The sequence below is a fragment of the Diaphorina citri genome, unplaced genomic scaffold (genome assembly GCF_000475195.1).
Source record: "Diaphorina citri unplaced genomic scaffold, Diaci psyllid genome assembly version 1.1 scaffold123, whole genome shotgun sequence".
Taxonomy (NCBI): domain Eukaryota; kingdom Metazoa; phylum Arthropoda; class Insecta; order Hemiptera; family Psyllidae; genus Diaphorina; species Diaphorina citri.
In genome coordinates, this window is record NW_007377560.1 from 187,476 (window position 1) to 200,358 (window position 12,883).

General features: G+C 38.3%; 1 protein-coding gene across 1 annotated transcript in view; it reads right to left on the reverse strand.

Moving 5' to 3' along the window:
* Nucleotides 1-12,883, reverse strand: part of LOC113465532 (multiple C2 and transmembrane domain-containing protein-like) — a 56,321-nt gene that overhangs the window by 8,776 nt on the left and 34,662 nt on the right. The window contains 1 exon segment of the mRNA XM_026820115.1: nucleotides 793-942. Within this exon segment, the coding sequence (XP_026675916.1) occupies nucleotides 793-942 (150 nt within the window).

Below are 12,883 nucleotides of genomic sequence, written 5' to 3' on the forward strand. Positions count from 1 at the left end.
TTTTGATTTTTTTTTTTTTTTTTTTTTTTTTTTACTTACAGCGTGTTTCAAAAAAGTGGACAAACATAAAAACGTACGAGTAGTAGGTACCCACCCACACCTTTTATAAATTATTTTAGGGAAAGGTTAACAGAAATTCGGTTGAACATCATGAGAAATTATTTCTTAATAGGTTTGATGTCTGCTCCCCCTTTTCGTTTACTTAAGGAGGGGGGACGTAAAATTTCCGGTTAAATTTTCTGTACATACTGTTTTCTAAAATCCCCTGTCCAGCCTAGTTAGCTTAGTTGGTAGTGCGTCTGCCTTGTAAGCGCTAGGCCGCGGGGTCGATTCCCGCCCGGGGTGGATTTTATCCTGATGGGATAATGTTCGTTCTCGGAACGGCTGGCTTTCTCCTATCCTGTCTTCCTTCTCAACATATGTATGTACATACCTAAAGGTGTGTCCAAACATAGTCGACCAGCCATCGATTGACGAGGTGAATCTATGTTGTCGAGGCAGTGTGGACGGTTCAGTCGACGGTGGCCTATCGACTATGTGAGGACACACGTTAATCAATTCCTTTGCTTGATTTAGACGGTCCTATCTTTTTATTTTTGTCATGGAGATTTAATGCGAAAGAACGGCTCTTTGTCTAGTCAAAGCAGAAGTTTAGTCAACTTTAACAGAAGGTAAGGAGTTACGGCAGAGATTTTCAAGGTCGATTGCATTTTTTTCCTTCTCAATCCCTTCTTCCGGATTTTGAAGGGTCCCAAGATTTAAAACCTCTTTCCTTGGACACTATGTACCTTACCTAAACTTAACATAAGGATCACTAAGTCCATCCTCATCCATAGGGAGCAGATTCTTGCCATGGATAAGCACTATGGTCACTACAGAGCTCCAGATTTGATTCTTCAGTCTTTTGGTAAGCTCGAGAGTTTTGTTGTTCCTTTGGAAATACTGAAACCAAACCAAATCAGAGAGAGGCCTTAGAAAATAGAATCGGTATTTATCTATTTATCCTATTTTGGACCCGAAAACATACGAATACGTATTGAAAACAATAAAACCGCGGCGTATGGCGGTTTTATCTCTTCCGGCAGACGACCGGCTTTTTGTCGATTCTTGCGGTTTCTTTTGTGCTCATTGAGTCGAACATTGAGTAGTGACCGGTAAGTGTCTGTAGGTCTATGGTACTCTGCGCGGACGTCAGAAGTATCGAAAGCAAACTGTCCAATATCTTGCGTCGCCACTACGTAAACTTTAGTTTTAAATAGTACAAATACGTAAAATTTAGTTTTAAATAGTATAGAACCTTAGTTCCCTCTGTCAAACCTCTTAAAAAAAATAATAATAAATAAAATCCCCTGTTGTAACTATAACTAGCTATAATCTACTCTGATGTGGCCGGAAAAGGAAACGGGCTATTTTTCTCCGTATAATCAGTACTCGGTACTTTGGTACTTTTGTCATTAAAACCAATGATATACACTCGCTACTTTGGTATCTACTTTTGCCATTAAACAAATAATGATACACAAATTACACACTCAGTCCACAATAGTAGCTATAAAATCTAATAATAGGTGGTAGGGTATCAACTCCCCATCCGTGGCACAAGCTTCGGCTTTTACGGATGGGTATACCATTTGTTAACTATTTTTTTTGATGAGAGAGTTGTGTTCTGTATAGAACCTGTAGGTACCCACTCTCTCTCCACCTCTCCTCTCCCATACACTTTTCCCCAAATTTCCAATATATAAGCTCGGACCAACAGTCTCCAGTAAACCATAAATTGAACAACATCTAGCCAGCCTAGTTAGCTTAGTTGGTAGTGTGTCTGCCTTGTAAGCGCTAGGCCGCGGGTTCGATTCCCGCCCGGGGCGGATTTTAATGTAGTTGGGCTTGGAGCTAACCAGTTCTAGATAACTAGGAATGACGTCATTGGAATGATTTTATTTTAAAGTCGTTGCATCGATAGGGGGGAAATACTTTGTTATGGAGAAATTACAAGATGGAAAATGAGAAGAGTTTTGATAATGACAAGGATTAGAAATGATTACTATGAACTGAAGGTAAAACCCCTTGGACTCCCACAGAAACAATATCTGGGCTTCTTCTATCTTACCCCAAACACGGCACTTTACTCTTTACTACACTTTCACTTACCTTCTGCACTCTATCACTATATCTGGGCTTCTTCTATCTTACCCCAAACACGGCACTTTACTCTTTACTACACTTTCACTTACCTTCTGCACTCTATCACTCTTCTCTCGCAGCGTACTCCCCCATCTCTCCAATATATTATCACTCCCATGTAATGCCTCATATTCAGAACATAGACTCCGTGTCAGCGTGCTGTCATGCGTCAGTGCGAACTTGCGACGTCGGATGTACAACTCATCGTCTGAGTCATCCGACATCTTCACCGGTGAATCCGTTGAATCAGGTGACGGAATGACACGAGTGGTGCCGAACACTTGACGGAGTACACCTCGGTGAATCGGAGTTTCGAGGTAAAGGATCGCGTTGTGACTCTAATGACGGAATTCCACGATTGTTGCCGAAAGCTTGACGAAGTGTTTTCCGAGGTCAAATTTCAAGTTGTGACTCTATTAACGGAATTCCGCGATTGTTCCCGAATGGTTGACGAAGTATTGTTTGGTGATTTCGAGTTGTGAGAACACTCTAGGGGTAGACTTGGATTTTAGCAAGACTACCCCTGAAGGGATGCTGAACAATACCAGGCTAAATATTGTAACACTGTTGGGTTTTTATTGCTTGAATCATAGTATGTCTTATTTTGAATTATTAGAAGTGCAATCATGATTATTAATCAGTTAATAGTCTAAGCCAGTATTTAATTAACACATGTGTTCATATTGACCATGAAATAAAATATACAGAATGTCTCGACAGTTAATTGACAACTGATGAAACGCCTGTCTTGTGTACATTAGTTGCACACTGTTTATTTAACTAGATTATTATTATTTATAGTTTGGCTGAGGGACTATAAACAGGGAGTAGACTAATCCAAATTTCCTCACGCTATATCAATAGCGAAGGTTGAGTGCGAAGGGCATCCCAAAGGCGAAGAAAAAGAAGAAGAAGCAGATTATTATTAATAATAATTTCTACAGAATTATTTTGTTTTATTTTTATTAAAATGTCAAATATTTATTCTACAATAAATTACTATAGGTTGGTTTTGCGATTGACCAAATTTGGTAGGTATCTTACACATTATGTACGTTATTATTGAATCAATACACTACGAGTTGATTTTAAAGTTTAAAGACACTTGTTACACTTCGGAGCAGTGCAAAGTTGAACTTTAAAAAAAAGACACTCTTTTTTTAGTATAAAAAATCACTCACTAAAAATAAAAATAAATACCTAAAAATCCTCGAAAAATTATTTTATTATTTTCCAAGTAGGTATTAAGTTCTCTATTTTGCTCACGCGTCGCGAACGTATAACTTTTATTGCAAAGCGTATAGGTATAAAATAAACTCTATACCTAAACCTCAGTAGAACGTGTTTCCGACACCCGCACCTCGTCATGACTTTATTACTTGATTACGTATTGTTATTAATTTCCCGGATACTTATTAGATTCTCAATTCTGCAATTAGATTCTCACATCACATTGTTATGTTATTCCAATACGTAAATCTCTATTATTTTTCTCTCGCAAGTTTTCCGCAAGTTTTCTCTCACTCCCGGTACGAACAAAATGTACGCATGCGATTCTGTGACTTGACTAGCGATAACGAAATTTTCTGCTTTTCCAAGTTTTCCACCATCCCTTCTTCTCCTCCTCCTCCTCCTCCTCTTCTTCTTCTATTTTTATGAGCACCATTTGATTTTACATTGCCTTTCTTTCTCCACTGTGGTTATAATATAATAATATAGTGCTTATTTATACTGCTCGAATAGGACTGAAAAGTCCATTTACTCCAGCAGTAGGCTACTACTATTATTGTAATCAAATTCTCAAATTATATTGAGGATAAAATTCCATACCTCGGCTGGGATTGAACCCCCGTGTAATCAGTACTCAGTATCTCGGTACTTTGGTACTTTTGTCGTTAAAAACCAATGATATACACTCGCTACTTTGATATCTACTTTTGCCATTAAACAAATGATACACAAATTACACTCTCAGTCCACAATAGTAGCTATAAAATCTAATAATAGGTGGTAGGGTATCATAATGTTGTTGGGCTTGAAGCTAACTAGTTCTAGATAACTAGGAATGACGTCATTGGAATGATTTTATTTTAAAGTCATTGCATCGATAGGGGGGAAATACTTTGTATGGGGAAATTACAAGATGGAAAATGAAAAGAGTTTTGATGACAGGGATTAGAAATAATTACTATGAACTGAAGGTAAAACCCCTTGGACTCCCACAGAAACACCTGCCTCGGTGGTGTAGTGGTCAAGGCGCTCGCCTGGTAAACAGGAGGGCGTGGGTTCAATCCCAGCCGAGGTATGGAATACTAGGAAGTTGGAGGAACAATGCAATCTTCAAACATAAAAAGATTAGGTGAAACTTTTAAAAGCTTTTTGTTTGGGGGAAAAATAAAGACCGTTTTTATTTCCCGTTTACCTACTTCCTATGAATAAGTACTTTTTTATCGCACAAATCTATCAAAGTAAAAGTCAAGATAATGGTTCTTCACATTCAATATTCAATTGAATAGATTTTTAAAAGTAAAATTTTTTAAAAGTGAAGTGGTTGTCTTCCAACAGCTTGTTTGTATGTAAGAACAAAGATATGAACTCTACTGACTTTTTAGCAATAACAGAGAAGTTAAGAAACTAGCGTGCTGTCATGCGTCAGTGCGAACTTGCGGCGTCGGATGTACAACTCATCGTCCGAGTCATCCGACATCTTCACCGGTGAATCCGTTGCGATGCGTTGAGGTGACAAAATGACACGAGTGGTGCCGAGTGCTTGACGAAGTGCTCTCGGCGAATCGGAGTTTCGAGGTAAAGGATCGCGCTGTGACTCGAATGACGGAATTCCACGATTGTTGCTGAAAGCTTGACGAAGTGTTTTCCGAGGTCAAATTTCAAGTTGTGACTCTATTAACGGAATTCCGCGATTGTTCCCGAATGGTTGACGAAGTAGTGTTTGGTGATTCCGAGTTGTGAGAACACTCTTAGGGGTAGACTTGGATTTTAGCAAGACTACCCCTAAAGGGATGCTGAATAATACCAGGCTAAATATTATAACACTGTTGGGTTTTTATTGCTTGAATCATAACATGTCTTATTTTGAATTATTAGAAGTGCAATCATGATTATTAATCAGTTAATAGTCTAAGCCAGTATTTAATTAACACATGTGTTCATATTGACCATGAAATATACAGAATGTCTCGACAGTTAATTGACAACTGATGAAACGCCTGTCTTGTGTACATTAGTTGCACACTGTTTATTTAACTAGATTATTATTATTATTTATAGTCTGGCTGAGGGACTATATCAGCATCTAGCTAGGGGACTATAAACAGGGAGTAGACTAGTCCAAATTTCCTCACGCTATATCAATAGCTAAGGTTGAGTGCGAAGGGCATCCCACTCGGAAAATTTTGTTTTAGCCAAAAACAGTTGGCCTCAAAGCGATCACTCTAAAGCTGATAGAGGCCGACGACAAACGCCGACCCCATCTGAACATGGGAAAAGGCGAAGAAGAAGAAGATTATTATTAATAATAATTTCTACGAATTATTTTGTTTTATTAAAATGTCAAATATTTACTCTACAATAAATTATTATAGGTTGTTTTTGCGATTGACCAAATTTGGTAGGTATCTTACACATTATGTGTATGTTATTATTGAATCAATACACTACGGAGTCAACTTTAAAGTTTAAAGACACTAAACTTGTTACACTTCGGAGCAGTGCAAAGTTGAACTTTAAAAAAAGACACTCTTTTTTTTAGTATAAAAAATCACTCACTAAAAATAAAAATAAATAAAAATCCTCGAAAAATTATTTTATTATTTTCCAAGTAGGTATTAAGTTCTCTATTTTGCTCACGCGTCGCGAACGTATAACTTTTATTGCAAAGCGTATAGGTAAACTCTATAAACCTCAGTAGAACTAGAACGTGTTTCCGACACCCGCACCTCGTCATGACTTTATTACTTGATTACGTATTGTTATTAATTTCCCGGATACTTATTAGATTCATTGCTTTGCACCTGGCCAGCTCCTCAGCTAACTGAAACAATCACGAAACAGCATCATGTGATTATTTTAGAAATTGAAAATCTGGTGTGAACATACACAGGACTTTCGGTATCCTATTGAATTATGCCGAAACCGCCAAAAAGCGGTCATGGACCAATGGCTGAAACTTTGGATTTAGGCTCTGGGGATCTTGAAACTTGTTCTGGCACTAAAAACTGACGATTGAAAATTTTCGCGAATACCTACATTACATACTTTCCTTAAAGAGAATATAAGGAAATTAAAAATGAAGTCCTGTAGACGTGTAGACTGTATGAAAGAATGGGGGATTGAGGTGAAACTCTTTCATCCGCCCACACCCCACTATGTGATGTGTGCCTCTACAGTCCACCCTTACTTGTACTTGGAAAAAGTACACAAAGTAACTTATTTTACGAGACGGTATGTAAAAAGGGGATCTCAAAACATGCAAATATGCCATTCTAAATTTCCTAAAATGAAGTCTACAAGAAATTACCGGAAACCAAACCGGAAGACAAAGGAAACCAAACCCAAAATTAAACTGGAAAGCTTTTAAAATATTCTCTATGTGTAATGCTAAATCCAACCTCGAACAATTTGAAATTTAGGGTTTCGGGTTGCAGAGTGTTGGGTAAACCCATTGACAAGACGCCTATTTGAAGAGGTCTGTTTCGTGTTCATTACTTATTGATTAGTCGGTATGTCGCCATAAGATTGCAACAGGTATGCGGCCTATTTCGAGATAAATATTGTGCTTGAACTCTTCAATTGTTCTTAGAATATCATTTGAGGAAACCTAACGGGGTTATTAACATTCGCCGCGAAATAGGCAGCATACCTGTTGCAATGTTGGAAAAGTAGAGCGAAATCTCAGAAATCGCCTCCAGAGTGTATCGTCAATGGCGGTCGTCATTTGAATGGTGGACTCTCATGCACGTTATTATCGATAGTACATACACACGCAAAGGACTCTAGCTAGTGCCTAAATTTAACTGGTTTTAAATATTATACAGAACTCTAGCTGCTTTTACATAATATATATGTACAGAGGGTAAGCTAAATGTTTAACTGATGCCTAAGCTAGAAAGAACGGCCATAGTGCGGACGATACTTTACGGTCAAAATCACCCTGTATATTTCTTGTATTTTTCTATTTCTCCATTCCCTTGAGCAGGGATTGTATTGTTATTTTATTATCGAATCCATTTATCGTATCGTTCCTAGCATCACACTCCCTTAGCATTACCTTTAGCATGTTCCTATTTCTACTAATGTAGATACGTACGTATTGTACACGACACCATTAATATGAAATGTTGCCATTCCTACAGTGTGTAGTTTGAACAGTGAACAGCATTGAAACCACAAGTTATACCTGTTTTTGGGTAGTGGCTTTTTTATGAAATTTGATGAAATGCCGCACAAAGTTTTCGTTGCAACTTCCAGCATCCGTCTCAGTAGGTCAATTTCTAAGTCAGTAAGATCTGCACGTACGCTCCTGTATGCATTGTTTACAAAAGATATGAAATTGCAGTAATAAACTGAAGGCGAAAATAATATAATGCCCACCACTCACTCTCAGGCCTCTCAGACTCTCTTTGAGACCTGGGTCTGTCAGAGTGGATTTGGTATTTTCTAATCCAGCCCGGGACATAACTTACCGATAACTCCTCCTGACAGTCTGGTAACGTTAGGTGACTCGCTCGGACCGGTTTACTCGGTGAGTCCTGATCTGGTGATCTTATTGAGTTCACCAAACTGTAGTTGCCTGAAATCCAACAGCAGAAAAACCTATTAAAAACAGCAGAAAACCTGAAAAACATTCCATAACCATATTGTTGTCATGCACAAATATTACTATATTTGAAGTGCAAAATTGGAATTCCGCTCTCAGGATTGCACGCCAGATGACCAACCCCAATAACAAAAAGCTGAATTTCAAGAATTTTTATCAGCCCCAAAACCGAAAATGAACATTCTCCGAAGTTCGCACATCATGGGCTCGCAAGAAAATTCAACAGAATGCTGTTTTTGTTCAGAATAGAATGCGAAATACTTCTGGGAATAGGACTCACTGGTACCTGATAGTTCCTGTGAAATTAAAACCTGTAAACAACTCCTCGTTTGTTTCATGTTTATCGTTTTATCAGCTAAGCTTTTGATGCAATGGGATGTTTTATGACTCAAGTTCCCTTCTTTTTACCAGTCGTAAAATTGCAAGTTCTTCACTTCCTCTCAGTTGTTACGAGTTACTAATTTCGTATTCACGTCAGTTTCCAATTTTTCATCCTGATAATAAAGTATTGAAGTTAGAGAGAGGCAGGGATTTCTCAAGGCTCCCAATTATCTCCTATTTTATTCCCAGTAAACTCTTGGGAAAACTTTTCTTATTTTTTACGTTTCTTTCTTATTATTATGATTAGTTTTATTTCTTTCTTATAAACTTTTTAGTATATTTCCTTGGAATGTAAACTTTTAGAGTTGACCTCATTTTGAAGTGTTTGCTTAACACAAACCACTAGAGTGTCTTCTTCAGCTTTGAGGTCGAACCTCATGGTTGCATTGACTGAATAATGATGGATACCCGTTACTCGAACAGCATCTGTGACGAGGATTTCAAGGATTTCTTTGGAGTGTTTTCGATAGAGGGAAACAAGAAGAAGAAGAAGAAGAGGAGGAGGAACCAGCACGAAATATGAAGCAGGTAAAATGTGACCAAAAATAATCAGAAAAGAAGAACCCCCAAAGGAATGGTACTTAATCTTACGAGATACATTAAAAAAATCATCTTTTTTCAATAAGTCTTTAAACAATTAAAAACGCACACAATAATAACTCATTCAAAAAGATAAAAAGAGGAATAAAAAGGAAAGGTCCAAACCAGTATTCTGTTTCCATGGAATCCACTTGATCTTAAAATTGGACATCACTTTATTAAAAGACCAGCTAAAATTAGAGAAGTGTGTAGGTAGATAAGAAAAGACCCCATTGACATCTAAATACCTGCCCCAGAGACACAGTAATGCAGTATAACCAAGCTCCTCAAATTAGTCCATCAGATAACTTGATAAGTCCTAGTGTTACCCACATTTGTCGTCCACACAGTAATGCAGTATAACCAAGCTCCTCAAATTAGTCCATCAGATAACTTGATAAGTTACCCACATTTGTCGTCACAAGACACATACCAGTTACCATCCTATCACACGGAATTCGGGGCAATATTTTCATAGCTGATTCTCATGTTAAACAACAACCTTTGTTTAAACCGGAAGTTTGGTCCCGGGCATTGACCATTTAACCCCACCTGTATTTATAAAGAAGAGGTAGAGAATAAGCAACTAGCAATCACAAATAAGCAATGTATAATAATAGCAGCAGCAATACCTACTTGCAGTTCTACCACCAGTTACCACCCTATCACACGGTATTCGAGGCTAAACCCGAAGTTTGGTCCCGGGCATTGACCGCTTAACCCCCACCTGTATTTATAAAGAAGAGGTAGAGAATAAGCAACTAGCAATCACAAGTAAGCAATGTAATAATAATAGCAGCAGCAATACCTACTTGCAGTTCTACAACAAGACCTGATGTTGTTTCTGGCATCACCTTGCACTGTACCGGCTCGAATGGGTCTTCTATAGGGAGAGTGAACGTTTCATCCCAGGACGGGTTTAAATCCCGGTACACGGTTTTAGATTTGTACAGGAGTCGTCCGCTGATTTTGAACTTGACGTATGGGTCACTTGTACCTGGAAATACGTTGGAATTACTTATTTTCATTTATGTTAAAAGATTCATGAATCCTTGAATAAGGTTGAATATCAATAGACTAGTGGACTAGTCACAGTAGTGGTTCTGTGAACTCTAGGGAAATATCGTCAAAATCGATACCAACCATTCAGAAGACATGGCGAAACAATTTCTTCCAGCGTTGTTAGATTGGAGCGTAGCGTGTATACCTTGTAAGCGCTAGATCCCGCGCTCGATTTCCGTCCGGTATGAACTTTACCATAAACAGAAAAGGTTCGTTCTAGAATCAGTTGACAAAAGGTCCGTTCTAGAAACAGTTGACAAAAGGTTCGTTCTAGAAACAGTTGAGAAAAGGTTCGTTCTAGAAACAGTTGACAAAAGGTTCGTTCTAGAAACAGTTGAGAAAAGGTTCGCTCTAGAAACAGTTGAGAAAAGGTTCGTTCTAGAAACAGTTGAGAAAAGGTTCGCTCTAGAAACAGTTTAGAAAAGGTTCGCTCTAGAAACAGTTGAGAAAAGGTTCGCTCTAGAAACAGTTGAGAAAAGGTTCGCTCTAGAAACAGTTGAGAAAAGGAAGGATGCGACACGAAACTTTTGGTTAAGACCGGTGCAACGCTTGGCGGCATTTTACCTCTTTTTGGCGGTTTTCGCTGGAATTTAACAATATCTTCAGAACGGTATGAGCTAGAGACATGAAATTTGGTACATAGTTCACAAATGTGACAAGGATGCGAAATGAAACTTGGTTTCTACCGTTTTTTGGCTGTTTTCAGTTATATCGACTAAACGGTTAGAGGTATTGTAAAAGTTAGGGTAAAAGAACACTCAAATAAGCATCATTCAATAGGATAAGGAAAGTCGTTTGAAATTTGGTACATAGTTCACAAATGTGACAAGGATGCGAAATGAAACTTGGTTGAGATAGGTGCTGCGGTTGGCGGTATCTTGACCGCTTTTTGGCGGTTTTCTACCGTTTTTTGGCTGTTTTCAGGTATATCGACTAAACGGTTAGAAGTATTGTAAAAGTTAGGGTAAAGAACACTCAAATAAGCATCATTCAATAGGATAAGGAAAGTCGTGTGATGTCGTGTGATGTTCACACCAGATTTTTACTATTTTTAAATAAGTAGTTAATTTAAGCATAGTAAAATTCTATATCTATCATTCTATTCTATTCTATTCTATTCTATTCTATTCTATTCTATTCTATTCTATTCTATTCAAGAGGTAAACATTAATTAATTCTATTCTATTTGAGCTTGAATACTTGTAGTTACTGCAATGAAAAAGATGAATGAGAATGGAAAATAATTAAAAAATTTAATGAGGCAATTTGTGTGCCAACGTTAAAGTGTATCATTAAAAAATCTTTTTTCAATAAGTCTTTAAACGATTAAAAACGCACACAATAATAACTCATTCAAAAAGATAAAAAGAGGAATAAAAAGGACAGGTCCAAACCAGTATTCTATTTCCATGGAATCCACTTGATCTTAAAATTGGACATCACTTTATTAAAAGACCAGCTAAAAATAGAGAAGTGTGTAGGTAGATAAGAAAAGACCCCAATGACATCTAAATACCTGCCCGAGAGACACAGTAATGCAGTATAACCAAGCTCCTCAAATTAGTCCATCAGATAACTTGATAAGTCCTAGTGTTACCCACATTTGTCGTCACAAGACACATACCAGTTACCACCCTATCACACGGAATTCGAGGCTAAACCCGAAGTTTGGTCCCGGGCATTGACCATTTAACCCCCACCTGTATTTATAAAGAAGAGGTAGAGAATAAGCAACTAGCAATCACAAGTAAGCAATGTAATAATAATAGCAGCAGCAATACCTACTTGCAGTTCTACAACAAGACCTGATGTTGTTTCTGGCATCACCTTGCACTGTACCGGACACCACCGAGGTAGGTAGCGCCTTGACCACTACACCACCGAGGTAGGTAGCGCCTTGACCACTACACCACCGAGGTAGGTAGCGCCTTGACCACTACACCACCGAGGTAGGTAGCGCCTTGACCACTACACCACCGAGGTAGGTAGCGCCTTGACCACTACACCACCGAGGTAGGTAGCGCCTTGACCACTACACCACCGAGGTAGGTAGCGCCTTGACCACTACACCACCGAGGTAGGTAGCGCCTTGACCACTACACCACCGAGGTAGGTAGCGCCTTGACCACTACACCACCGAGGTAGGTATTCCATACCTCGGCTGGGATTGAACCCACGCCCTCCTGTTTACCAGGCGAGCGCCTTGACCACTACACCACCGAGGCAGGTTATCTTTAAACTTCATCTATTTGTACTGAATTTCTCTACAACTACCTACATTTGCCTGTCTTTTCCTTCACACATCTCTCTCTCTCTCTCTCCTCCCTCCCATAGTGTTATCTATTGCCTCGGCATTGTATTTCTCGACATTATAGCCTACATACTCTGCAGTATATACGTATATGTATTTCATTGGAGAGAGAGAGAGAGGAAAAAAAAAACTTGGATTCAAAGAAGAAGAAGAAGAAGAAGAAGAAGAAGAAGAAGAAAAAAAGATGAATGGAAATTTAAGAATAGAAAAACGTTCATGTTGAAGACCAAGAAGAAGAAAAAGAAAGAGAAGAAGAAGAAGAAGAAGAAGACGAAGAAGAAGAAGAAGAAGAAGAAGAAGAAGAAAATCCTTTGAAGTTCTACAGCGTGACTCATTTCATCTTACCTGGTCTCTATCTTCCTGAGATCTAGGATACAGGGTGGCAGAGAGATAAATGTCACCCAGGTTCTCTTCCGGTTTATTGGGATCTTCCAACGTTAGGATCAGATCTGTACATCTGAAACAAAATGGTGGACGTTGTGAGGAATTTAAATTTAATTTCTAATTATTGCTTTTTTGTACAAATATGT